Source organism: Canis lupus, chromosome 14 (genome assembly GCF_048164855.1).
Source record: "Canis lupus baileyi chromosome 14, mCanLup2.hap1, whole genome shotgun sequence".
Lineage (NCBI taxonomy): Eukaryota > Metazoa > Chordata > Mammalia > Carnivora > Canidae > Canis > Canis lupus.
In genome coordinates, this window is record NC_132851.1 from 37,230,754 (window position 1) to 37,258,164 (window position 27,411).

The following is a 27,411-nucleotide window of genomic DNA, read 5'->3' on the forward strand; positions in this document are numbered from 1 at the left end:
CCTGGGGTCCGGTCCGCACAGGGCCCCCCGCCTCCCGGCTCCCCCTGAAGACACCGGCCAGCTGGCTGCCCCAGGGCCCCAGGGTGGCGAGCGAACGTGTATTTCCAGGAGCCCATCACGAACCTGCTGCGCGGGATGAATCGCAGAGAACGGGGCCCCGGCCCCCGACATCTGCCTACTGGAAACCCAGCAGGAAGGCCCCAAGGCCAGCTGGGAGGAGAACAGCAGGAGGTGCCGCGCTTGCTCCGTCCTATCGTGTTTCTTTTGAGCTTTTCCCTGGGGAACATTTTATTATAACTCAAAGTCCCCCCCAATTTTTTTTTTTTTTTTTTTTGGTCCTTTAAGGTCAAACAAAAAACATTGATTTTTCTGTTTACTTATTCTCCCATTGCTCTTCGAGGTGTCATTCTGCCTGGATGCCTGGCCAGCTCCCACCCCCACCTCTGCGTCTAGCCCGTCCAGGGGGAGAGAAACATTTCAAATCGGATAAGAGTTTGGATTTTGATGAACACCTGGAGCGAAACGGAGTCAAGCCATTGTTAGTCTGGTCTGGAATTTTCGAGGTCAAAACAGAGGGGCCGCTGATTTATTCCTTACCTACACACTATGTTCACCCCTGGACCCGCAGGCCTTGGCACATGCAACCTGTTAGATGGACAATGGATTTGACCAGAGAGTGTTTGGAGGGACACTCGGGGGAAAACTGAAGCTGACTTTTGCTTGCTTCTGTGCTATGGACTCCGCTCAATTGATCAACTGGGTGGAAGCGTGTGGGGTTTCTCTAAGGGATAAAAAGTCAAGGATCCAAGGGTCAGAGTCAACGAGCCAAGCTCATAAGAGACTCACGTATGAAGTTAAACATCCTGATTTACACAATTACCAAAATGAATCTTTTTAGTCTCTAATTTAAGGAGGCAGTTTCTCCCCCAGAAGCTGGTAGAAACAGCAGACAGTCCACACGGAGACGGGAAACAGCATCCCCAAGCAGTGTGACAGGTGCGGGGGCCGGGGTGCCGTGGCGGGGGAGGCAGGGCACCCCGTCAGCCTGAAGCTCTCTCCCAGGAGGGGATATCCGAGCCCAGGATTTCACTGGGGAAGGATCCGGGCACATACTTCTCCGGAGAAGACCCATGAACGGCCCATCAGCACGTGGCAAGAAGCTCAGCGCCAGTCGGCACCAGAGGAGGACAGGCCAGAGCCACAACGCCACAGCACGCAGCAGCCACCCAGGGGCTGTGAGGCAAGTGCGAGGCGGCCGGGACGCGGGAGCGGGGTGGGGGGTATCGGAGCTCCCGCCCTGGGCTCGGGGGGGCGGGTGTAGGACGGGGCGGCCACGCTAGGAAGCCGTCCAGCACATTCGCAAGTGGTTAAATACAGAATGGTCATGTGACCTAGACAGTCCCTTGCTAGTGTCCACCCCGGAGAAATGAAAATGTGGGTCCGCACAAAAGCTCGTGTGTAAATGTCCACTGCGGCGTGATTCACACACGTAACCAAACAGGTGGAAACAACCCAAACGCCCGTCAGCTGATGACGTGCAGTCTATCCCTGCGATGGACTATTATTTGGTGATAAAAAAGGAAAGAATCAAATACAAATGAAAAAGCACAGAAAACAGGTAAATGAAACATCCTAACCGCTGCATTTCATCTCCAGGGGATGTGGGTTATCCTCACCTGCAGTAAGTATTTAGGCCTCTTCGTGTCATCATGTGTGCGTCGCTAACCCGAATGACAGCGAGCAGCGTCTCTACAGGCACAGCGGGTCTTGCACACTCCAGACAGGCTGCCAGTTCTACGGCGGGCACAGTGCTTTCCTCCCCTGGCTGAGGGTTTCAAATGCCTCAAATGGCTCTTTGCTGCATCTCCCTCGAGAGTGACGACCAGTCTCCGCTCCAGATAATGTAGATGTCGCCCTGAAGGGACGAGCGGTCACCGTGGAGGGCCCTGGAGGATCCCCGCGGGGACTCCCGCCACATCAGCGTGGATCTGTCTCCGTGGACGGAAAAAGGGCTCCGCACTGACAAATGGAGGGAACTAGAGAGGACAGGCTACCACCCTGCATGCTGCATGGAACAAGGTCATGACCTCAGGTCGTGAGATCGGGCCAAGGGCGTTCCTCCCCGCGGAAGTTACGAGAAGAGGTCTGTGCGCGCACTTCTCCATCTCACCTAGGAGAACGTTCTCTCGTTGACATCTGAACTTTCTCGGGTGAAAAGTACACCCGCAGGTTCCCATGAGGCCAGGGGTCGCTTGTTCAGTATCTCAAGCCGAGAGAGAGGAGTTAATTCTCAAAGGAAGTGACATTAAGCTTGTATCAAACTCAGCGGCTTTGTGGTTTTTGTTGTTTTTATAGATTGTATTTATTTGAGAGGAGAAAAAGCGAGCACGAGCAGGAGGAGCAGAGGGAGGCGCAGGGAGCCTGATGATGCGGGGCTCCAGCCCAGGACCGGGATCATGACCTGAGCCCAAGGGGTGTGGAGCCCCCCTGCCTCCCGCAGGTTCTGCAGGATTTCCCTCACCCAGATGTGCACTCCCGTTTTTCAGAAAGGCAGTTAAATTCTGTGACCTTGTGCGGGTACTGAGGAGGCCCCCTTCCCCTCGTGCTCGGGGAGGAGCTGCCACTGGGACCCCCATCTGTGGGGTCCTGGCAGAGGCTCCAGAGGCCCCGCTCCAAGGACAATTCTGGCTGCAGCCTTTCCTTCCTGTGCCCGCCCAGCAGGGCTGACGGGGACGCATTTGTGAGGCTGTGGCGGCAGCCTGACGTGGCCCCATGAAGGGACCCACTTGCGGAAAGGGCGGGCCACACCTTACAGATGCGCCCACGAGAAGGCTGCTCAGGTGGCCGCCCTCCACGTCACCCAGGAAATGTGTGAAGCAGGGCAAAACAGGGGGGCAGCACCCCAGGCCCGTCCCTGCAGCAGTGGGGGTGGCCGGGTGTCCCCCTGCCACAGGGCCGCCGGCCTGAGTAGCGACAGGACACAAGCCAGCCCCGCGGGGTCCCCGGGGGCGCCGCGCTGTCTCCGGAGCACACCTAGACCACCACCGGCCACGCCACCCTCGGCGTCGAGGGATGAACCAGCACTAGCCACTGCCACATCCCCACCGTGCGCTGGCCTCCCTGAATCCAACAATGACCCAAACCGGGTCATCGTCCAGCACAGGCCTGCGTCCTTCACACCGACCGCCCTCAAAGGGCATCGCGCAGGCAAATGCTGAGCGACAGGTTCCCAGGGGAAGAGAAGCCCTGAGTTGCAGCGTTTGCCAATGTCCACAGCAGAAATGCCCCCCAATCCAGCCAGCCAGTATCACGCTGCCACAGTGACGTCAGGGGACGCTGCCGCAAGAAGAGACGCACAGAGTACACGGTCAGGCTGATACATGCGACCCTGAGGACTGAACACCGAGATGCGGAACCGTAGCAAGGAAGTGCGGACTTGGGTGTGTTCATCATCTGTGAAATAGAATTTAATTGTAAGTGTATGTAACTTAATTTCAAATGACGCTGTGTTTGACAAAGAGCTTGGAAAATTCCCGGACACCAGCGCCACCAAGGAAACAGCACAACTAAATGCAAAGCTTGCTCGACTGGATTTTGGATTTGGGGGAAAATGATATGAAGGACACGACTGATGGCCTGTGAGACAATGTGACATTTTCTGAGTGTGATACCCGAACTGTATTTATGGAAATAAATGTCTTCGCTCTCAGGAGAGGGGTGTTGAAGTACTTAGAGGTGGGACGAGGGTCCTGGGGCCTCTGTGACGAAGAACCCCGAACTGGAAATTGATTTTCTCCCAGTTCTGGAGGCTGGAAGTCCGAAATCGAGGCGCTGAAAGGTGGTTGGAGACTCTAAGGGGGCAAATGAACAGCCCTGCTCCAGAATGGGAGAAAATAGACAGGTGTCTGATGGAAGGCCGGCATCCGGGACACGTCAGGAAGTCCTACTGCTCAGTAATGGAAACGCAGAACAGCCCAATTTCAGAAAAGGCAAAATATTTGTGCAGATGTTTCACAGAAGAGTTCAGGAAGAGGCCGTAGGCACAGAAAGGTTCAACGTCGCCGGCCCCTGGGAAACACCGGCAGAGGAGGCCGCACACGCGCCCGCCGCGGAGTCTGAAGCCAGGGAGAACAGGAGGACCAGGGGTGGTGACAGGGTGGCACCGGGAAGGTCTGGCCCCCGCTGGCCGGAGCAGGGCAGGGCACCAGCCCTCTGGAAACGGCCTGGCAGTTTTTCATCAAGCTACACATACACTGACCATAAATTCCACAAATGCCACTAATCGCGGTTTGCCCCGGAGGAACAGGAAGGGTTTGCTACGCGCAGACACGCCCACAGCGGCTTCAGTCCTGCTGAGAACAGCTCCAAGGTGCCGCCATCAGCAGGTGCCCCCGGGGAAACCGGCTGTGACCCAGCCACGCCGCGGAGGACATGACAAATACACAGGTTACCCCGAGAGAGTGCGGGCGGCGCATGCTACAGGCGGTTCGAGGTTTAGCGCTGGAGGGGTAATGGGGCCAGCGGGGGGGCAGGGCGTCCCGAGGGAGCCCAGCGTCTCCCCGGCTCTGTGCTGGTCCCGGGAGGGCTGATGCACCTGCCGAAGGTCACCCAGCAGTCTCCTCCCTGGGTTTACCGTACGTGGACTAGGTCTCAGTAAGTGGACAGAAGACGGTGCCTGCCGCCCTCCTGGGCAAGCGGCCACTGGGGACATAAGCACGATGCCGTTTCTGATTCCAGGTGTCAGTGACCAGAGTGTGTTGCGCTGTGAAACTTCAGTAAGCTCCGCGTGGCTGTGGCCTTTACTCCATCTAAAGTACTCTTTGGGGGTGCTGGGGGGTTCAGTCCGTTGGGTGTCTGCCTTCAGCTCAGGTCGTGGTCCCAGGGTCCTGGGATCTAGTCCCACGTCGGGCTCCCTGCTCCGTGGGCATCTACTTCTCCCACTGCTCACCTCTCTCAAATAAATAAAATCTTTAAAAAAATAAAGTACCCTTTAATTAAAATAATGTTATATAGAAAAATACTCAGTGGGAGAAAAACAGAGGTTGAGGTTGTGCACAGGGGGACGTTCACTTTCTTTAGCGCTGCTCCTGTCTAACACAGCCCAGCCTTGAAATGCTGCCCATGGATCATCCGCGGGATGACACGGCTGAGTCACCTGAGGTCCTTCTCACGGTCCCTTGGGCCCTGAGCCAGCGCACCATGGGCCGCTGTTGCCTGGCCCCCGGCTCACGCGCTGACACCTTTTTGATCCTCAGGATGCATGAGACCGATCTGCCGTTCTCCACACTAGAGGAAGAGTCCGATCAGGAGGCAAAATATCAACTTCAAGTAGACGCTCCATCTGAGGCAGTGGCTCTTGACTCGAGGCTGCTGGATCCCCTTCCCCAGGGCCACTGGCCCGACAGCAAGCCCCTCTGTGGGGGATGCGGAGGCGTCACCCCTTACCTGGGCCGGTCTTAGCTAATCGTCACGGTCACCCCCACAGAGATGAGGGACCGGGACCTGAGAGGCTGCAGGACACCTGAGAGTGAGAGGAGCTCAGAGTAACACCCCTTGGCCTCTTTCTCAGAGGAAGCAAACGTCCTCTAGGCACCGGGGGAATGGACTCTGGCCCTGCGAGAATGTGTTTGTCCGGGGGAACATCCGCCCCCTCCCTCCCCCCGGGAGCCCGCTCCGGCTTGTCCCTGCCTGCGGAGCCCAGGGCTGTGTGCTCAGAGACCTCAGCTGCAGAGGGAACAGCAGGGCTGACTCGTCAGCCATCCGGCTGTGGTAATATCCTTGACTTGTCCGAAGACAGAGAAAGAAGAGACACCAGTAGTTATCAAGAACTTTCCTGTACAGTATTTTATCTGGCAAGTCACCTGAACAATTGTAAACGGTTTGAAGGAACCAAAAGAAAGGATATTACACCACGAACTTTACTGGTAACACCTTTTTAATAGGTCAAAGTAACTGTACAGTTCATTATATTCTTCCTGAGAATAATTTATATCCCCCGACAAACTAAAGGGAGGGTATATTTTTCAAAATTATTTAACAGAATGGATGGTGTAACTGCACATCAAAAGAAAACCAAATCTCTCTGCTTTGCTGAATTCTCTCCTGGGAAGACAGATGCAATGAAGGGTTCGTTAGCTCCAGTGGCTGCAAGGTAGTCAACATGGCTTTAATCTTTCTTTATAAATTATATAAAACTGGAAACAGGGATGGCTGCAGAGCCCCTTCTCAGTGCAGTCTGGAGGTGCTCTGGTACAAAGCATTTCTGCTTCCATGAGAAATAACATCGCTACAAAAAACTGGCACATTATTCTGGTGAAAAAAGACAAAGTTTTTAGTGTGTTCTACAGCTAGCTTCCAACCAAATCTTCACATATCCAACAGGAAAGGAAAAGGCAGGAAAGACAAAAGGGTGGTTGTTTTTTTCTGAAATGACTCAAGTCTTCAAAATATAGCTCTGATATTCTTTCTTGTAAAGTGGTGTCAGCAATATTGCAACTCAAGAGTGTTCTCACGACAGAGACTCCAGTCTGGGCCATGACCCTGGGGCTCGCCAGAGAATTCTCAGCCCTTGGGGTTTCCCGGAACTCTCTGTCTCGTCCCCTGTCTCCTGACACGCAGCCGGGCTGGATCAGGATCCACACGCTGCCACCTCGGCCATTTCCACGGAAACACACCCTCATGTGAACGTGGTCTGTTCTTCAGGATTCTTAAAAGCTTCTCACAAACAATTTTCATTCTCAGAAAAATGCCACATTTTGGATCCTGGGCTTTTCTGAACACCATGACTTAAAAAAAAAAAAAAAAAAAGAAACAAACAAAAAAAACGAACTCAAATCAAATGTGGTTAAACTTATATGAAAGAGATTTTCAACCAGCTGTCAGTCACAACCGTTGGCGCGGTGAGTGCCGGCGGCCGGGGACCACGGGGCCCCTCGCTGCTGGTGGAACGCGGGACGATGTCCTCAAGGAGGGCCCCTCAGTGTGGCCTCGTTGGTCCGAGCATCCGCAGTCTCGCTTGGTCAATGACATCGAGTAAGTTTTTGGCATCCACGGCCAAGGCATGAGCAGCGGTCAGCATCTGCTTTTTGTACTCCTGCTGGAGACTGGTCATGACGTACTGCTGGGCCAGCTTCATCTTGTTGATGAGCTCACCCAGGTCGGAGTTCAACAGCTTCTGGGCCATCTCAATCTGGAAGGACAAGACAGAGGTCAGGAGAGGCACGTTCCGTGGACTGATCCTTGGCTGCCTCCCGGAGAAGAAACTTTCTTCCCCTTAAACAAATTGTCCCGCCGGACAACAGGGTGTAAGACCAAGGTTTCCTCCAGGAAACTGGCCAACAGAGTGCCCATGGGTGTGTGTGTGTGCGTGCACACATCCAGCAGCCTCTGCTCCTTCCACAAAAGCCCTCAGTGACTATTAATCAGCGACCAGTAGACTTTTGCTTCTTAGAAGAAACAACCATAGAAGAATCACAGTCTGGTAGAACCTCAGAGGCCACCCAGTCCAGAGCCCTCCCCACCAGAGGGGACAGCTGGGACAGGAAGAGATTGGCTGAGGTCGTCCAGCTCCTGGCTTCCAGTTCAATGCAAACACTTGGGCTGGACTCGCAGGCCAGTGCTCTTTCTACAACCCCAACTGTGTCTCAGGACCTGCCTCTGCTGCGCATGAAGTGGCTGAAGGACGTCCCACCGTGCTGCTCCCGTGCTGCTGTGAGGTGGGAGCAGGGGCAGCAGTGCTGGAAGGAGCTGCCCTACGGAAGCAGCACGCTTGGTCCAGGTGGCTCAGAACCTCCCTCATCTGTTCGTTCAATCGGTAAGGCCTTAACCCCTCAATCTTCTAATGATCACTAAGCACTTACCTAGAGGCATGTGGTGGTGTGGAGGCAAGAGTCGATCACACATTTCTGCTCAGTCTAGGGTGGAGAAGCCTGCCTACAACTACCTATAACCACTGGGATGAATCCTCCAACAGAGACACAGCGATCCATTTGCTCTGAGAGGTCAGAAGACTTCACAGAGAATTTGTCTGAAATTGGCCTGGACTGTACAAATACGCTGGCTTCCTCTGTGGAGGGCCTCACAAGCCGTGCCAAGTCACCTCGGTCCTGCTGAACTTGACAGTGAATGAGGAAGGCTCTGAAGCCAGTGGGGTCTCACTGAGAAGTCAGGTGGCCCCCAGGGCGGCTGTAGTAGAGAAATGAGGGTGAGCTGGCCCAGGATGGGCTGCCCTCTTCAGTAGCACAGGGGGTGGGAGGAGGGACTGGGATAGAAGGAAGCAAAGTCAAAGAAAGCTTCGCCTCTTCTTTTAAAAAATAATTAAGAATATATACAGGAGAGCAAGTTGTGTATAAGAATCAGGGGAGATGGAGAGATTATTTCAGGATTTATCAGCAAACATTTACTTGTTAGGACACCATTTTCTCGCCTCTTGCATATGGAACTATCATTTTTTGGCAAAATTCTTGCTCACTGTGGAAGACCCAATAAAGTTGCCGTGAAGCAGATGAAGAAGCTAATGCCCTAACTGGCAAGGAATATAAAATTACTCTAAGCATATAGGCATTTTTGAGAATGGTTTCAGTGGTTTCAAGTAGGTGAACGCACACCCTTTGCGAAAGAAGTTTAGTTAGGAGCTGAGCCAGCTTCATCAGGACGGGCGTCACTGGGACACCAGCAGCCTCGGACACACTGTCCTGAAAGACCCTGAGCCTCAGTCTCGTCAGGAGGAAACCTCAATCTCTACAGAACATCCCGCAGTTCCACTTTAGGTATAAATACTGTCTAAGGTAACTGGCCTATATTCTTCCAAAATGTTGCCGGCAGAAAGGTGAAGCCTGAGGACCTGTTCCAGTGGGAAGCAGACTGGCCGTGACATCAGGCAGGACACACAGCCCTGCTGGCCTTGAACTAGAGGGTGAAACTTCCTCCTCGCAGGGGTGCTGAGGCCCAGGTGTCAAAACCCTCCAGGTGAGAGAACAGCCTCCTGACTGGAGATGCAAGTGGAAACATGGAAGGTAAGAAGTGTGCCACATGCCACCTGTTCTCAAACGGTTCAGAGAAGGAGACTGTGTGTGTACACAGACAGAGAACGTGGGGAATGTTAAAAGGCAGTGAAACTGGGTCGAGGATATTCAGGAATTCTCTGCACTGTTCTTATAACTCTTCTCTAAGTTTGATATCACTTCAGAAACTAAGAAAACACAGGAGAACAGCCCTGGGGGCTGTGGGGCTAGAGAGAATAGAAAAGTGGGTGCAGGAGCCAGGAGGGAAGAGGAGTGGGAAGGGCGAGCAGGGCCAGGGCAGTCATGGACTCCAAGGGACACAGCTGCATGTGCAAGTGTGGCCTGGGCTGCACACCTCTGGAGCTCAGGGAGCACCCCCTGGAGGAGGTCAGGGAGAATCCCTGGAAGAGGTCAGGGAGCACCCCCTGGAGGAGATCAGGGAGCATCTTTGGGGGAGGCTAGGGAGCACCCCTGAAGGAGGCTAGGGAGCAACCCTGGAGGAGTCAGGGAGCACTTCCTGGAGGAGATCGGGGAGCATCTTTGGGGGAGGTCAGGGAGTACCCCTGGAGGAGGCTAGGGAGCACCCCCTGGAGGAGGCTGGGGAGCATCTTTGGGGGAGGCTAGGGAGCACCCCGTGGAGGTCAGGGAGCATCCCCTGGAGGAAGTCAGGGAGTATCTTTGGGGGAGGCTAGGGAGCACCCCCTGGAGGAGGTCTGGGAGCACCCCCTGGAGGAGATCGGGGAGCATTCCTGGAGGAGGTCGGGGAGCATCTTTGGGGGAGGCTGGGGAGCACCCCTGGATCAGCAGGCACCCCTGGAGGAGGTCAGGGAGCACCTCTGTAGGCTGGCATGTCGGGGAGCATTACTAAAACAATGCAGGTATGTCTGCTCATTTGTTGGTCAACATATGATATGAAATGGCTAAAAATGGCAAAAATGAGATTATTGATAAGAGACAGTATTTTGGGTGAATTCTGATTCCTTAAAAAAGAACTCGGGGCAAACAAACAAACAAACCAACCCTTGGGGCAGCCCAGGTGGCTCAGCGGTTTAGTGCCGCCTTCAGCCCAGGGCGTGATCCTGGAGATCCGGGATCAAGTCCCACATTGGGCTCCCTGCATGGAGCCTGCTTCTCCCTTTGCCTGTGTCTCTGCTTGTGTCTCTGCCTCTCTGTGTCTCTCATGAATAAATAATGTCTTTAAAAAAAATTTCAAAACTCATGTATTACTTTAAAGGGCATTTTAAAAATCACTGCTCTATGGGGAAAACAAGCGTCATTTGCAAACTAATTTTTTTTTTCAGAAAAATGCACGGGAGAAGAGAAGGGCGGGCTGCCTCTCCTGCTCATTTCTCTGGTCCTTCGGCCTCTACTTGAGTCGGTGCTGAAGGATTTGGCCCTTGCCCAGCTTCGCACCCATGCTCCCTGCTACCCCACAGTCGCCTGTCTTTGGGGCCCAGACCCCCGCAGCTTGGCAGCCGGCAGTGGCAAGTGGGACCTAAGCAACCCCAGAGGGTGCAGCTCCTCACCGCCTCCCCGGTGAACGGCCGCTCCTGGCAGGCAAGCCACAACCCACCAGCCTCCGTGGCTGGAGGGTTACAACCTCAGAGCAGCCGGAAGGAGCATCACAGCCAGGCCGGAGCCCTGGGAGCGTCCCGCCCGCAAGGTCAGCACAGGAGGGGGTGCCGTGTCTTACCTCTCGGTGCGTGCTGGCCGGCAGGACCGGAAGGGTCTCGTCCACAGTGGCCAGTAACGTCCGCAGGGCCAGGCCGACTTCCTAGCAGACAAGACAACACGGATATCAGGACACACATGAAGGGCTTCCCCACCGGCAGCGGCGCCTCCTCCCAGTTCCAGGGCTTGTTTCCTTTTCAACACTTTATGGAAATTTCTGTATTTCTTTTCCTCAGTACTGAGCCTGATCTGAAGTTAAGAGGGGTTTCCCCCCAAGACTGAGATCCCCGAAGGCTCAGAACGTGGCCCCTGATGGAGTATCAGTCAGAAGGCCATTGTGCACCTGCACAGCGTGGACACATCTGTTGAACACTATCCTGCGTGATGAGCCTGCCTGTCACCAAAGGACAGATATGGCATGGCGCCCCTCCTCCTCTCCTCTGGGCCCTGGAGCCCCCACGTCACGGGGACAGGGAGTGGATGGGGTGCCGGGGGCGGGGCGCTGCTAATGGGGACACAGTGTCTGTGCTGCAAGGTGAGAGGAGTTTTGGGGATTAGGTGTCTAACAAGGAGAATGTACGTAACCCTGCTGGAGGCTTAACCATAAAACCATGTCAATTTTACATTCTGCATACTGTACCACACTCCAAAAAAGTGTGTTCAAGTACACGTTCCAGAAATACAGGCTCAGAGCAAAGCTTCATAGCACTCTGAACTGCAGAACACCTCTGAGCTTGCGAACACCGGCATGCCTCTCACACAGTTCTGGCACTTTCTTCCAGGACACCAAGCCCCTGAATGCAGCTTGGAAAGGTTAGACTAGTGCATGGTATTTTCATTCTTGTCTTTGACCCTTATTAAAAACGATTCAGTGAGCACCCATACATCCACCCCTCAGTGGAAGAGAACAGCACAGGTAAGTCCCTGAACGTCCTTCTCCACGACGGCCCCTTCCCCGGGGTAGCACCTGAAGGTCAAGTGCTCTCCTGCGTGCGCTGGTGCTTCCTCAGCAGAGCTGCGTGTCCCGGAGGCTGCACACAGCACGGCTCTGCACGCTGTCAAACTTCACGTAAGTGGTGTGACACCAATAAGCCTGTGTGATGCCATTTTGTGGCTCACTTTTTTCACGCAAGACCATATGTGCAAATGCTAACTGTTAAAGGCTGTGGGGTTCCTGGACGTTCCCTCCCAGTGTCAGGGTCAGGGACAGCAGTTCTGTGTGACTTAACGCAGTCACTGTGTGTGGCCTTCACGCACAACTTCTGAAGCACTGGGTCTGACTCTGAGGGGCACCGTGGCTTCCACGGTTCTAAGAACATGTCCCACTGGCGCAGAGTTGGGTTTTACCTTCACCATGGGAACATACTCCTCCGGTGGGGCTGGCTGGATCTTGCTGGACATTTCGATGACAGCCTTCACCAGGCCCGTCACATTCTCGTACACCCTGTCGTTGGACCGGTCCAGGTTGGCAGTGGGCGGGGGGCTGATTTCCTGGGGCTGAAGCTGTAACACAGAAGCCGTTATGTCCCCAGACCCCACAAGGTGGCGGCACACCACTGCAGTGCTAGGTTAGAGAGGGTCTTTAAAAGAGATCAAAGCAGATCACAATTGATTTTCTGGTCTGTGCGGCTACAGCTCGATTTGAGGATGACAGTAAAGTAATTCATCCAAGTGACGAGTGAATGAGACAATCATTTTTTATAACTTTGAGCTCAGTTAAAGGAAATGAAGTGGAATCATACACATGACACTAAAAGCCCCAGATTCTTTCAGAGTAGTGATTCAACACCCCCCAGAATCATTCACCAAGAGAAAGAATTATGTATTTTACGCCTCTCTGAGGATTTCACAGGAAGCTAGCTAGGGGGTCAAGCATTCTATGTTAAGACTCTAAGAATTCCTGCTTAGTCTGACCTCTGCAGTACGAACTGTATGGCTCAGCGTGGCTGCCTTCAAACCACCTCATGGAAACGTGTGTGACCCCTTCACGACTACACCAAGCTGAGATACAAGTCTTGTGAAATGGACACATCTGCCTGCACCACACTGTGCAAGTGAGGGCCGTGGCGGTGCCGCCAAGAGCCCCAGGATGTACCTGCCAGTGGTATGGACTTGGCTCCTCACCTGGCCATTGTGGTGAGGGTGACATGAAGGAGCAGATGCCCACCCCAGAGCCAGTGGCACAGAGACACCGATGACCATTACCCAGAGAAGCCGAGCACTGGAGGCTGGCGAGCGCAGGGCCTGAGGAAAGTCTCCCAACGGCATTTGAACATTCAAATTGGTAACACGAGGCACAGAAAGGGCAGTATGTGTGTATTTTAAGATAACTAAGCTGTAGTACATAGTAGTAGCCGTTTGCCGATGGGGCTGCTGCCAGCGCTCCGTCTAAACCTCTAGGTGCCCATTCTGAACCCTTGGGCCGACTCTGTCTGGGAACCTGGAGCCCGGGTATTCAAGTCTGGCTCGAGACAGACACGGACAGGAATAGTTCAGTCCTTGAAAAGGTGTGCATGCCTTACTCTCTGGCAAATAAAAACTTTGTTTTTGGTGATAAGCCAAGCAAAAGTGCCCTCCCCAGACTTCCTGATTTCTGCTGCAGAGTCACATGCAAAGTGCTAGGTGTGAAGAAGCAGGACAGACACACAGACACAAGGTGCTTACCCTCCATGGCTATTGTTGAACGGGAGGTGAGGAAAAGTTAGAGAAATTTATCAGAGAAAGGGAAAAAAGAAAAACAATATTAATAAAGGTGGCAGACAAACCCCCCACAAAAACACATGAGCAGAACTAAAAGAAGCGAGTCTGAAGCCTGCCCAGGAGCCCTTGGTTCCCCAGTTATCCACGCAGACAGCTGGGCCGTCAGTCCAGGGTGCCCGCACACTAGGTAAGGAGGCCTGCCACACGCCATGCTTGCTTTCATGAAGTAAATGCAGAAAACAACACACAGAGCCCGAGAGGGACAACCTGGCAGCCATGCAAGAAGCAAAGCGTTAGGGGTCCTCAGAAAGAAAGGGCACTGAAATGCACCTGACATCACTGAGAATGGCCTGTCGGACTTCTGGGCTGTCAGGAGAGACTGTCCAACCCTCGCTCCCTACACCCAGCCCCCCACGTCTTTGGAAACAGGCTTTGTCATGAGCCATGACACCATAATAAAGATCCCTGGCTTGGGGCTGTGCGTAAAGACATCAGGAGATTATTTTAAAAACAAAACCTAAAAAAACAAACAACAAATCCTTTTGAGCCAAGTCTTATGTTTCAGGCTCTTTTATTTTAAACTTAGAAGTTTTATTTAATGTTTTTTTTTCTTCTACAGCTTACACCAAGGCTACGCTACTGTAAAAAGACAATGTAAATTGGGAAAAGGTGGCCATCTTGACCCCTCCTCAGACGGGTCTGAAACAGGTGTACCCTTTGGTATAGTTGTTCAGTAGAATCTTATTAAATTTCAAGGTCTGACCTGCCACAGTGCGTTTTCCCTGCATCAGAAAGAGGGGGATCATTCCTAACTGCATCACTTCAAGAGAGGACATCCCTGTCTCTTCCCTTCTGCACTGAGTCACACGGGGCCCTGTGACTCACATGGCAAAATGTGCCACCAGACAGGATCAACATAAAGGCACAGCTTCCTGAACAGGGGCTGCAGGCAGGGCTCCATCAAGGAGAGGTGCCGCCATCCTAGACTCCAGGAGGCAAAGGCTGCTTTATGCTAATCTACTTAAAGCTTGTGTTTTGTATCTGCCCTGTGCCCAACCAAGGTGGGTCACAGAAGCAGTGCCCTGGTGCCTCCAGCCACCATTCACTCCCAAAGCCAAAGCTTATTGGAGAGATCGTTGTCACTGGTTTCCTACTTTCTGGGGCCTGCCAACCTGGGGGTTCCTTGGCAGGCAGCTGGGATAAGGTGCCACCCCCCAGAGACATACACAGTTCCAACTTCAGGTGGGTGCTTAAAGCCTCAGAGAATCCAGAATCGTAACAAAGCCACCAAGGAGAGAGCAAGATGGGTTTCTGACTGGACGTTACCTGGATGAATTCCGTTAGTGACAGCTAGAGATAAGCATTTCAGTGCTAAACAGTATTGTTCTGTTAGGCTGGATTCAGTAACCTCTACTGAACAGATGGGTAAGGAAGATGCTAGAGACATACTTCATACTTGCTTACTTTTTTTTAAAAGCAGGCTCCACACCCAGCCCAAGGCCTGGTGAACTCACAACCCTGAGATCAAGAGTCGGATGCTTAACCAACCAAGTCACCCAGGCACCCCTACTTCACACTTCTTACTAAAGGAATCTTTACTTGATACATGTTTTAATTAAGCATACTATTTCCATCATGATTCTGACCTGCTTAACACCATCTTTAAGGGTATTTTCCAATTATATTCACTTATGTTATTACAAACAGGAGGCCAAATACATGTCAGAATTCTTAGGTGGTATCTGAGCTACCTCTAAAGTAGATTTTTCCTTATAATACAAGCCATTTAGAAAATTTGTTCTTGTGGCTCATGTAAACGTCAAACTTCATTAACCTAATTTTTCCTCTTCCCTTTTTAAATTTATGTCAGGTAACTACATTAGGAAGAGATGTGTCCCCCTTTGCTCCTCCTCAGAGAATACCCCGTGTGGTGCCAGCAGCGTGCTGGGGAGGCCCCCCATCCCAAGCTGGGGGAGCTGCTGGATGCCCAGCCCCGGGCCAAGCTCCAGGACCAGCACTCTGAGTTCCAGGGGCTGACCACCTGCTAGCACGTGCTCCAGGAGCCGGCCCTCAGAGCAAGGGTGCCTCTGGCTCTAGTGGGACTTGTACTGTGTCCCATAGGAGGTGGGTGGGTCCAGCCAGAGCCAGCCCGTTCACTTCCCACTCACCGCCCCTCTGGGCTGGAGATGGCGTCTTCTCTGCCAAGGGCTACCTCTCCTGTCTCCAGGAATCAGCTTGCTGGCTAAATGCTGGCTCAGCTGGGGAGCCTGTAACCTTGAAAATGCCCTTTGATTTCTGTAGCCTTGCTGTCTCAATGGAAAGGTGGAAACAATCCTACCACCAGCAACCCTTGAGGCTAATGTGAGCACAGCTCTGTCCCAGCACATGGTAAGGTAGGGCGTTCCTGGTTAGTCAGAAAACAAATGTTTCTCCTAACTGGCAACAGAGTTACTAGATTCTAAGACCCCATCCACTGCAGGAGGCATTCTTGTTCTTTATGTTCCTCTAAGGAAAAAAAAAAAGCTGCCAATTAAACTAACATGTCACCCTGATTTTAGAGATATTAAAATATCTCTAAAATATCTCTGGTGTATCAGAACTGGGAAACAAGATACATTTTGAGAGGTAACTCATCTCTAATGCAAAGTAGGGAGCCTCTCATTAAATGGGAACAAAGAGGAAAACCCTTGGCTTTGCTTCTCTTGGGGAGGAGAGTGGCTTCCAAGGGACCTAGAGCCCAACGCCGCAGGGCCTGGTGGAGGCCGGGGGCGGGAGGCAGTCAGGAACCCCGACGGCCCCACTCACACGCAGCGGGGCAGGCCGTGCGTGAAGGGCTCCCGAGCCAAGGAGAGGCAGTGGCCGTGTGGCCTGAGATGCACGCGGTTCTGGCTCCACACTTAAGAGACAGTGAGCCCACAGAAGGTCTTGCTTCCCTCAGGTGTCCTGGTTTAATTAATTTTTTAAACCAGAAGCCATCCCACACTTTATTCCAAAGAAACATTCTGCCTGTGAAGAAGAAAACCTATCTCTGCCTGAGGCCCAAGACTCCACCATGTGAGGGAAAACTGGAAAAGACAGGCTTCCTGCCAAGCTTGTTCCTGACTCTTGGAGGGGATCAGAGCCCAACCAAATGGACGCCTGGAGCCCATGGCAGTGCCACTCTGCTCATTCCGTCCTCAGCACTGACTCCACATCATGGTACAGACCACTATCCCGGAGCGAGAAGCTCCACAGAGCCTTGAGCAGAGCTCGGGCTCAGGTGCCCACCTTGACGCCCTCATTGTAACTGTCCCCGGGGCTGCTGAGGCTGGCGAGGCTGCCCAGGTGACCAGGGGCTCCAGGCCGTGGCGGTTTCTTTGGCGGAGCTGCAGGATCTGGTAAAAGGGAAGGTGTCCCAGTAAGTGATGCATAATAAGACACAGAACAGAAACACCCAAATAAACACTGAGCATGGATTCATGTTACTACAACATACACTGATCTTGGAGAGGGCATCCTACTGAGGCGTTTCTGATGCATTACAGCAGTAAGTTCTGTTCTCCAATGGTCTAGTTATCAGCTGAATTTGCTAAACATCATACTTGGTTTGATCCGTAGAGGGAAAAGTGTTAAAAGGATCATGAGGTACTCCAAAAATAGGGAACTATGTACATTTACAACCCGCCCCCTCTAAACTATAAAAACTTGACAGATCATTTTTTCGCTTACCTGGTTTACCCACAGGCTGGTATATGTGTTGGTTTCCAGTCTGTGGGAAAAGAAAAGCTCCATCACTACACCAGCATACACTAAAGGGCATGGCCTCCCCATCACCCTCCATCCGCTTGTACAACTGTGTGAAGTGCTGGGTTCAAGGCCTAATTGGGGGTGGGGGACTTGGAAAAAGCAAAAATGCCAGCAGGCTGTGGGGAAAGGGCTGTGACGGGAGCAAGCACAGGAGAGTATGGGAACATGGACAGGAGTCATCACAGTCAATTTAGAATTTCCTTTAAAAAAGTGACATCCATGGAGGCCTCAGTTCACCTTCCAGGACTGTGAAATCCAGGCCTTCCCAGTGTCTGGGCCTTCTGCTCAGGAAGCTGCCTCACAGCCCAGATGTTCTCCTTACAAGGAGAGGTATAAGGGGTAGAGAGATGATGGGAGGTGTCTCATCTGTGGCACTGGGGTGTTTAGACATTCCGTGTCCCATGTCATTGTCACCCGAAGCCTGTGTGTGTCAGGACTTGGTGCTACAGCGCCATCAGTTCTGGACCAAGCCACAGGCCCAGAATTTCCACCCTCAGAACAGGACAAAAGACTGTTCCACTGAAGGCCAGCCCTGCCATCACACTGCAAACAACCTGTCCTAGGATAACTAAATGCAAAGAAGTCTTTTTAGAACTACATTCTACTTCTGAAGAGACTTATTTGAAATAATTAACTAGTTAAAAAATACATATTTTAAAGGTGCTTTACTTTTAGTTGTAAGGAGAGAGAGCCACCTCTGTGAAATACAAGAACTGCAGTGTGCACAGTGAAAACTTCCTCTGCTGGGAACACATCTACTGTCAACATACTGTTTCATACCCACAAAGCCCTCAGAACTGGACAGTGTGAAGAACAAGGGCTCCTCCACAACCAAGTTTGTGCAGTACTTCACAGTTAACCTACCACATACTTGACAGTTATTGAACATTTGCTTTGTTCTAGGCACAAAACAAGCCCCACCCTTGTGGAGTGGATAGTGTAACACAGGGAGTGAGACAGTAACAGCAGGTTCACGCATATTGCCAAGCCCCGTGGAAAAGGGAGATGGGGGTGGGGCAGGCAGTGAGGATGCTGCAGGTCTCAGTGGGAAGTTCAGGCCTCCTGAGAATGGGGCCTTGGAGCACGCTGGGTGGAGCACATTGGGTGGGGGAAGCCATGAAGGAATTTGGGAGGCGAATGGCCCAGAGATAGGGGATCCCCTAGTAGGGGCAAACAGCACAGCAGCCAGGGCAGCTGGAGGATGAGTGAGGGCAGGAAACAGCAGGAAACATGGCCCAAACTCTAAAGTAGACACAGTCTGTGAGCTGTGTTGTATTCACGGATCCAGGCAGTAAAATACACACACTTAAAAAAGACTTACAGCACAAAGAATTTTCTGGTTGATACCCAGGTTGCAAGGAAGTTCCATTAACTAGAAAATTCTATTCTAAGAACATCCTAGATTAATTCAGCAGAAGTACATATAATGTACCATGCTAGGCAATTCCACAGGTTGCTCTGGGAGGGAAGGCACAGAAAAGTGCCTGCTTCCAGAAGTCTGACAGACGAGTGTGTGGTCAGGCTATGTTCTGGGTCTGCCACGTATCTAGCTATGGGCCCTGGGCCTTGGAGAAGTCATTCAACTGTTTGGGGAGTTGTTTTCCAATTTGTTAACAAATAGGCTGATAACATACATCTAACACAGGGGTGTTGTCACAAAATGAACGTGTGGTCAACTTGTATATCATTTTGTATATATTGTATATATTTTGAAATCCACATGGTTTTTACTTTTTATGCAAGTGGATGGGGTCAGTTTCCACTAGCTCATGCCTACTTAAAATCCGCAATTTTCTAGCCAAAGCATTCTCCCTGAAGCCATGGTGCATTTTCAAAAGCGTTAAGTTGGAGCATTCCAAGAAGTGGGCCAAATCAGATTGTTATCTTTAGCAAAGGATGGAAGAGAGAAAACTGGAATGGTCACGAGGTGTTACTGGCCTTCCAGAAGGAACTACCCACAACCTGAACCACATCCCTTGCAGGGAGCCATCATGTTTGCTGGTGCAGTCTGGCATCTAGCACTACGACGGGTAACCTTGAGCAAGTTTTCTACAAGCCTCAGTTTACTCCTTTGTGGAGTGTGGATGGCAACAGGCCTAACTTGATGGAGTGCTGAGGTCTCGGGGAGGTGGCAGGAGAACAGCACTCAGCACAGCACCCTGTAGCACTAAGTACCTTCTCATCGGTATTAAGTGCTTCCACTGTTACCTAGGCCTGGGCGACAAGATAGCTAGAGGACTTGTCCTGTGTCATTGGCTCCACAGAGTGTTTCTGAAGAATGCTTCTATTCAGGTCTAATTCACCCCGTCCCACATGCTTTCTGGGGGACTGCCATTTGCCACATACTGGAACACAAAAGATTTCTCTTTTGTAATAAAATGCCCTATTAGTGGTGTTGTGAACAGCCAGTCCCTCAAGTAGAGTTTACCTTCATGCCGATTCTCAGTCTTAACAACTCAGGACAGACTACCTGTCATGTGCTAATTTTTTAATGTTAATAAAGAAGGAGCTGTGTGTGTGGAGATGTTAAATGGCAGGTGATGTGACTTCATGCTTGTGAAATAGCAATATCCCATATTCCATCTGCAGAGCCCACTGCGTCAGCACATTTGGACAGAAGATACCTAATCTTCCCATGCTGGTGACTGAGCACATCTTCCAGGGACCAAATCTTGGGGGCAGCTGGATTTCACAGTACAGATTAGAGTTGTTCATTCTGTACTGTGCATCCTGGAGCTGGGTGATGCCCCAGTCTCATGTATGCATGCATGTGTGTCTACAAGTAAATCCAGAAGCCTTATTAGGGTGGAGCTTTATATCCGGAGGTCTGTTACCTGGCAGGCACAGGTTTCTCTCTCGTGTTTAGAGAAATCTGGTTTTCTTTTACTCAGACATGTGCTGATGGAAATCTTAATAAGATGATTTAAACTCTTCTCCTTAAAAGATTAGGGAATATTTCAAGCAGGCTTTAAACATATCTGGAATAATCATGAAACTAGCTCTTCAAAGAGAATTTCAGGCATTTCCCCTCTACAACACACAGACGGAAAAAAAATCTTGTTTGGACAAGTTTCCTGTGACCATGGAAACTTATAACCATGCACTAAGAGTGGAAAAATGTGGCAAAGACAGCTTATGTGCATCAACAGTAGGTATGTATGTTTCTGTAGAGCAGAGTTTGGCTCGCTGCTACTACGAAGCTGTGTAATGGGGTAGAAACCTGGACCTGCATCCAATGCTGGGCTGTGCATTGTAGCTTCTAATGATCTTGGCTAAAATGTTCACTTTACTTAAAGAACGGATTCCCATGTTCCATGCTGCAAAGATTAGCGAGCGTGGTTAACTTATGACACAAAGTGACAACCTACATCCTGGTGAAACTCGGCAGTTGCTTACCGGGCCCTGGAGACTTCCATCCTCCCTGTCAATGCTGCCTCGAGAGAGCCGCACATCAGGTTTCTAAAGCAAACAAAACCAGACAGTTTCATTCTTGGTCTGAAAATCGCACACATATTCTGTATTAAGTGCCTTCCTTATATGACACCATCATCCTCTAAATAAGAGAAGCTGAAAGCTCCCAAGTTTCAGAAAAATTCTCAAACTCAATGATGACAAACCTAGGTTAGTTGCCTCAGCAAAGCCACATGTGCATGGCAATCAGGAGCGCACCACGGCCCCACACAATCCAGGAAAGCCTGTAATTCGCTTCTCCGCCCCAGGAGCAGGTACCCATTCCTGCTTCCTGGCAGAGGAAGGCTTCTGTGTACTTGGCTGTATTGCCAAAGCAGCAAATAGTCCAATTACACACCACCCCCTTTCCTCACCCAATGCATCCATGATACAGAAGCCATAAGGATAAATCTGGATTTAACGTAGATAGGAATATGTAAATTTCACTAATCTCAAAGAAGGCAAAGTAGGTTCCATGCCATCACCGTGCCGAGCTTGGCAGAAGGTATTGTAGAAGGCCAGTCTGTCCGGGGGCCTCCTGCCTCCCTGACACCACGGTGATTCTTGCCTTCCCCTTTGCCCGTGCACTCTGGCCACAGACCCCTTCTCAGGGTGCATTTCCCACGGCCTCTCCTGAGAGGACTGTTCCTTTCTTGGTCTTTGCCAGTCTGCTGTATCTTACAGAGATCCTCTATGTGGCAGGAATCATGCAGTGATTACGTCCTTCCCTCATTTGACAGAGAACATCCCACTGTTTGATTTGTACTTGTATGCCCTACGCTTGCAAGGCTCCAGTGCTGAGCACCGAGCACAGAACCTATAAGCACTGGTGGGGTGGGGTAGTAAGAAAGAAAGGAGCTTTGTCTCTCTCTTCGTATAAATGTATATTTACAAAAATGAAGCCATGCCATATAATTTTCTAGCCTTTATGTAACAATAATATAGTAGAAATTGGTAAAAACTGTGCTTAAAAAGCTGTATGACATCCCCCCATGAAGGTTGTCATAAGCAGAAACAGAAACCAAAGTGAGGCATATGGACTCTGGTGTCAGATTGCCTGGGTTCTGATGAGGCTCCAACCCCTTTGAGCTGTGTGACCTGGGCCTCAGTTTCTTCAGCTCCAAAATGGAGCACTTATGGTACCCACAGCCTAGGTTTGATGGGAGGATTAAACAATTAATGCTGCAAAGTCAGTGCCACAAGAGTGTCAAGTAAAATGAATAGTTCTGTCTGCTGAATGGTGGGGCCATCTTCAAAATTTTGATTGTGTAATAGACTACGGACGAAGACCTTTGCATACAAATATTGGACTAAATCCCTGATAATTTCCCTGGAATAGATTTCTGAGGATGGAGTTACTGAGTCAGAGGGTTTGAACATCTGAAAAATCCTGGGTATATACAACAAGCTGCCCAACTGCTGCACTGTCTGGATTTACCTCTGTCAGGAGGCTTTCTCTGGGCCCTACAACCACTGCACTGCCATTTAAAACTGAGCCAACGCAATAAACAAAATACTGTATAAATCTACCCACTTTTCCTAAATGTTAGAACATTTCTGCTTCTTCTTACTGGATGCCAGGCACTGTGAGGACAGAGGCCATGGGCTGTCAGCTTCCCCCACTATCTCCATGACTTGGTAGAAAGCAGGACTCACAGGAGGGAAGAAATGAATCGTTGTCTGTGAACAGTGTCCCCTTGGAGAAGGCATTTAACCTCTCCAAACCCATTTCTCGGCTGGTCAAGGGGTTGGCTACCTCATACAGTGACTTTAAGGATTAAATATGTGCACATATGAGATATTTTGTAAATACTTGCTCAAGGAATGCTTTCATAAAAATGCAAGGTAGAAAAGAGATTTCACAGATGAAGAACCCAAAGCTTAGAAGGCAGAGTTACAGGCGCATCCTGGAGATAGTGCAGGTTTGCTCCACATCGCTGCAACAAAGCCAACAGCATAATGAGGCGAGTTAGATGAATGTTTGGATTCCCAGTGGCAATCAAAGTCATGGTTACATCATATTCTAGCCTATTAAGCCTGCAGCAGCGTTAGGTTTAAAACACGATGTAGATACTCGAATTAAACGATATTTTACTGCCAAACAATACCACATCGACTGACTCTTCCTCTTCCTTTCACTGAACGGCCTCTCTGTAGCATGTGATGCTCTTTCATAGTATTTCACCCACAGAACTTCCTCCAAAACTGGCGTCAGTTCTCTCAAACCCTGCTGCTGCTTTACCAACCAACTAGAGTCACAGAATGTTCTAGATCCTTTGTGTCACTTCCCGTCTTCACAGCATCCTCACCAGGAGCAGCTTCCATTTCAGGAAAAGTACGTTCTTTCCTCCTCCCTGAGCAGTACCGCCTCGTCCTTAGTTCCAGCATGAGATCGTGGCAGTGCAGTCCCACATATAGGCTCCACTTCAGATTCTGGTTCTCCTGCCATGGCCACCACATCGGTGGGGACTTCCTACACTGATGTCCTGAACCTCTCAATCATCCATGATGGTTGGATCCACTTCTTCCAAACTCCTGTTACTGTTGACATTTTGACCTCTTCCCATGAATCATGAATGTTCTTCATGTCATCTAGAATGGTGCATCCTTTCCAGAAGGTTCTCAGTTGACTTTGCCCAGATCCATCAGAAGAATCTCTATTCATGGCAGCTATCACCTTGTGAAATGTAGGTCTTAAACAACAAGACTTGACAATCACAACTACTCCTTGATCCATTGGCTACAGAATGGATATTGTGTAATCAGGCGTGAAAACAACATAAACCTTCTTGCCCATCTCTGTCAGAGCTCCTGGGTGACCAGGTACATGTCATATTTCAAAAGGAATTTTTTTTTTCTGAGCAGTAGGTCTCAAGAGGGGTCTTAAAATATTTAGTAAACCACGCTGTAAACAGTGGATGGTCATCCAGGCTTTCTTCTTGTTCCACTGACAGAGCTTAGGCAGAGTAGATTGAGCAGGACTCCGAAGGGCCCTAGGACTTTCAGAATGGTCAGTGAGCACTGGCTTCATCTTTGAGTCACCAGCTGCATTAGCCCCTAACAAGGGAGTTGGCTTGTAGCGGCAGCTTTAAAGCCAGGCAGTGACTTCTCCTCTCCAGCTACACCGATCCTAGATGGCACCTCCTTCCAGTAGATAATCTGTTGCTTAGTGCAGCACCTTCAGTAATTATCTGAGCCTGATCTTCTGGAGAACTGGCTGTAGCTCCGATGTCAGCACTGCTGGTTTGTCTTGTACTTGCCTGTTTGGAGACGACTTCTCACTTCTCTCCTTCAACCTCGAGAACCTCTGCTAGCTTACAGCTTTCCCCTGCAGGCTCCTCATCTCTCCCAGCCCTCCTGGAATTGAAGAGAGTGAGGGCCTTGCTCTGGGTTAGGCTTTGGTTCAAGGAAATGCTGTACCTGGTGTGATCTTCTATCCAGACCAGGAAGACTTTCTTCCTATCGGCAATAAGGCTGGTTTTCTTATCATTCGTGTGTTCACTAGAGAAGCACTTGTGATTTCCTTCAAGAACGTCTCCTGTGTGTTCACAGTGTGGCTGTGTGGTGTAAGAGGGCTGGCTCTCCACCCGTCTGGGCTTTCTACATGCCTTCTCACTAAGCTTGGTCATTTCTAGCTTTTGACCTAAATGAGATGTATGACTTCTCGTTGTACTTGAGGGGGTCCATTGTAGGGTTATTAACTGGCCTAATTTCAATATTGTTGTGTCTCAGGGACAAGGGCTGCCCGAGAAGAGGGAGAGATGAGGCAATGGCCAGTCCCTGGAGCAGTCAGCACACAATGTTCATTAAGTTTACCATCTTACATAGCTGTCGCTTATGGGACTACAAAACAATTACAATGGTAACTTCAAAGATCACTGATCACAGATCTCTGCAGATGTAATAACGAAAAAGTCTGAAGTACTGTGAGAACTACCAAAATATGACAGACACAAAGTGAGCAAGTGCTGTGGGACAAATGGCACCAACAGACTTGCTCAATGCAGGGTTTGCCACAAACCTTTGGTACGTAAAGAACACAATGCTCACGATGTGCAATAAAATGAGGTTACGCCTGTAATTCTTTGAAGCAACACGAGGTGCATTCAACCAGGCAATAAAAATTCAATATCTTCTAACTGTAGGAAATATATATATATATTTTAAAGGTTTTATTTATTTATTCATAGAGATACAGAGAGAGAGAGGCAGAGACACAGGCAGAGGGAGAAGCAGGCTCCATGCAGGGAGCCTGATGTGGGACTTGATCCCGGGTCTCCAGGATCATGCCCTTGGCTGAAGGTGGCGCTATGAAACGCTGGGACACCTGCACCCCGATGTTTCTAGCAGCAATGGCCACAATAGCCAAACTGTGGAAGGAGCCTCGGTGTCCATCGAAAGATGAATGGATAAAGAAGATGTGGTTTATGTATACAATGGAATATTACTCAGCCATTAGAAACGACAAATACCCACCATTTGCTTCGACGTGGATGGAACTGGAGGGTATTATGCTGAGTGAAGTAAGTCAATCGGAGAAGGACAAACAGTGTATGTTCTCATTCATTTGGGGAATATAAATAGTAGTGAAAGGGAATATAAGGGAAGGGAGAAGAAATGTGTGGGAAATATCAGAAAGGGAGACAGAACATAAAGACTGCTAACTCTGGGAAACGAACTAGGGGTGGTGGAAGGGGAGGAGGGCGGAGGGTGGGGGTGAGTGGGTGACAGGCACTGAGGGGGACGCTTGACGGGATGAGCACTGGGTGTTATTCTGTATGTTGGTAAATTGAACACCAATAAAAATTTATTAAAAAAAATAAAAAAAGAAAAAAAAGAAACCCCTGAGCCACTGGGGTTGCCCTATTTTTAAAGTTTATTTACTTATTTAAGGAAGCTCTATGCCTAATGTGGGGCTCAAACCCACGACCCAGAGATCAAACACTCTCTTCTGACTGAGCCAGCAAGGCGCCCCTAACTGTAGGAAATAACTTTATTTACTTTTTTACTTAAACAAAAGCAAATGACATTTATTGTTTGCTTATAGAATTAGGTGCTGTGTTTCACGTATTTACATTAATTATCTACTTATATTTCCATATGAAATAACTTATTTTTCACAGCAATTCCCTCATGTTAGACTTTCCCCAAGACAGGATCTCAATTTTCAAATGAAAAAGCCTGTCTATATAAAGTCCCCTTGTGTTCTATGAATGGAAATATTTAAGGTTTTTCCTCACGTGGTTGCCACAGCCTGTCTGAGTGAGAGATGAGTGCCAACTCGGAGAACTCGAGAGAGCCAGAGCCAGCCTGTCGGAGAGAAGGGGTTCTGTTACTGGTTCTGCTCCCGCAGGAAGCCAAATTCTTTTGTTTCCCTCTTACAAACTACTCTAGATTTGAAGATAGTAAAATTAAGAGGAAATTTATGTTTGAAATCTTACACCAATATTATCACAAACATAAAGGATGTTTGGGGTATTCATTATGTCCCTTGTCACATATGCCTTATCCTTCCCTCACTTTCTTTTTTTTTTTCTTCCCTCACTTTCTTTGTTAATTCAGGTATGACATATACAGTAAAGTACACAAATCTTAAGTGTAAAAGCTTGATGCATTTTCATAAATGCACCCACCCAGTGGGCTCCAGCTTAGACCTGCCTCGCATCCCTGAGGGGCTGAAGTTCTGACCTCCAGCCCCAGAGGACTCACATAAGTGGACTGCATAACATGCACTGTCCCATGTCCAACATCTTTTGTGGACATTATCTCTGTAAGCCCCGCCCTTGTGGATGTGTGGAGGGGTTTGCCCATTTTTACTGTCATGCAGTATTCCACTCCATGAATGTATCTGTTCTGTAGGAATGGGCAGGTAGGTTAATTCCAGTTCCTGGTACTGGAAACCAGGTGTGAGCAAGAAACCTGCTGTGAGCACTGTGCTGTGTGGGCATGTGCATGGTGTCCCCATGGGCAGGGGGGGAGGGCCGAAGGCACTGCTTCAGGTTCTGGGGACACAGCAAACAACAGTGGTCTCAACCCTCGTGTGCTGTTGCTCTAGAAAGCTTCCACTTGGAGTCCCTTCTCCTTGAACTGGGCCACACTGTCTACTAATCCAGAATGTGGCATATGCAAGGAACACAGGAGGGCCGTGGCCTGGCTCAGCAGCAAAGGGCCAGAAGCAGTCTCCCCACCCTGTCCTTGCCCCCAGGGGCCCCCGGTCCTGGCACTCATCATTCATTCAGCTGGCTGCGTCTGTATGAGAGGAGAAGCAGCTCAAACATTCATTTCCTTTTTCAGAACACAAAGTAGGCTTTATATAGACAGGACTTTCTCATTTTAAAATCAAAATCCTGTCTAGCACAGTGCCATGTTAGAAGGCTACTGTAAGGAAAATAAATGAGTAACAAAGTCAGTCTGTCTGTAAGCAGTGCCCCCAATATGAAGCAAGGTCCTCTGAACAGACTGAGGGTACACATGAGGCTGCTGGCTCTCTCTGGCCTGTGTGGGAGAGCTCGTGTAATGGGGTTTGCCAGCACAGAGCCGCCTCAGAGGTCATGAGCTGGACCGGGAGAGGGTCCCCCACAAGGACCAAGTGCTGTAGGTCAGGGCTATGTGGCCTCGGGCAAGCACCAGAGTGGAGATGACATGAAGGAATCCTGACTCCCCAAAGTACTTAAGAAAAGGTAGCAGCCAGCCATATTTAACAACAGAAACCACTGTAATGGAAGTCCGAACAACAGAAGATTACAATTAACAGCTGTTCTTTCACCTCTACTGGAAAAAAACTTTGGCAACATTACTGACA

General features: G+C 50.1%; 1 protein-coding gene across 25 annotated transcripts in view; it reads right to left on the reverse strand.

Moving 5' to 3' along the window:
• Positions 1-5,917: 5,917 nt before the first annotated feature.
• PTK2 (protein tyrosine kinase 2) overlaps positions 5,918-27,411 on the reverse strand; it is a 266,922-nt gene continuing 245,428 nt past the window's right edge. For 17 of the 25 annotated variants that reach the window (XM_072774653.1, XM_072774657.1, XM_072774652.1 and 14 more), the window contains 6 exons: positions 20,556-20,618; positions 17,082-17,121; positions 16,641-16,747; positions 12,021-12,176; positions 10,696-10,776; positions 5,918-7,189 (listed from right to left, as the gene is read on the reverse strand). In XM_072774653.1, coding sequence (XP_072630754.1) covers positions 6,977-7,189; positions 10,696-10,776; positions 12,021-12,176; positions 16,641-16,747; positions 17,082-17,121; positions 20,556-20,618 — 660 coding nt within the window. In that variant the 3' untranslated portion in view covers positions 5,918-6,976. Of the gene's footprint in view, positions 7,190-10,695; positions 10,777-12,020; positions 12,177-13,362; positions 14,724-16,640; positions 16,748-17,081; positions 17,122-20,555; positions 20,619-27,411 lie in introns of those variants that run through there. The other 8 variants (XM_072774650.1, XM_072774661.1, XM_072774658.1 and 5 more) reach the window with 2 other exon arrangements.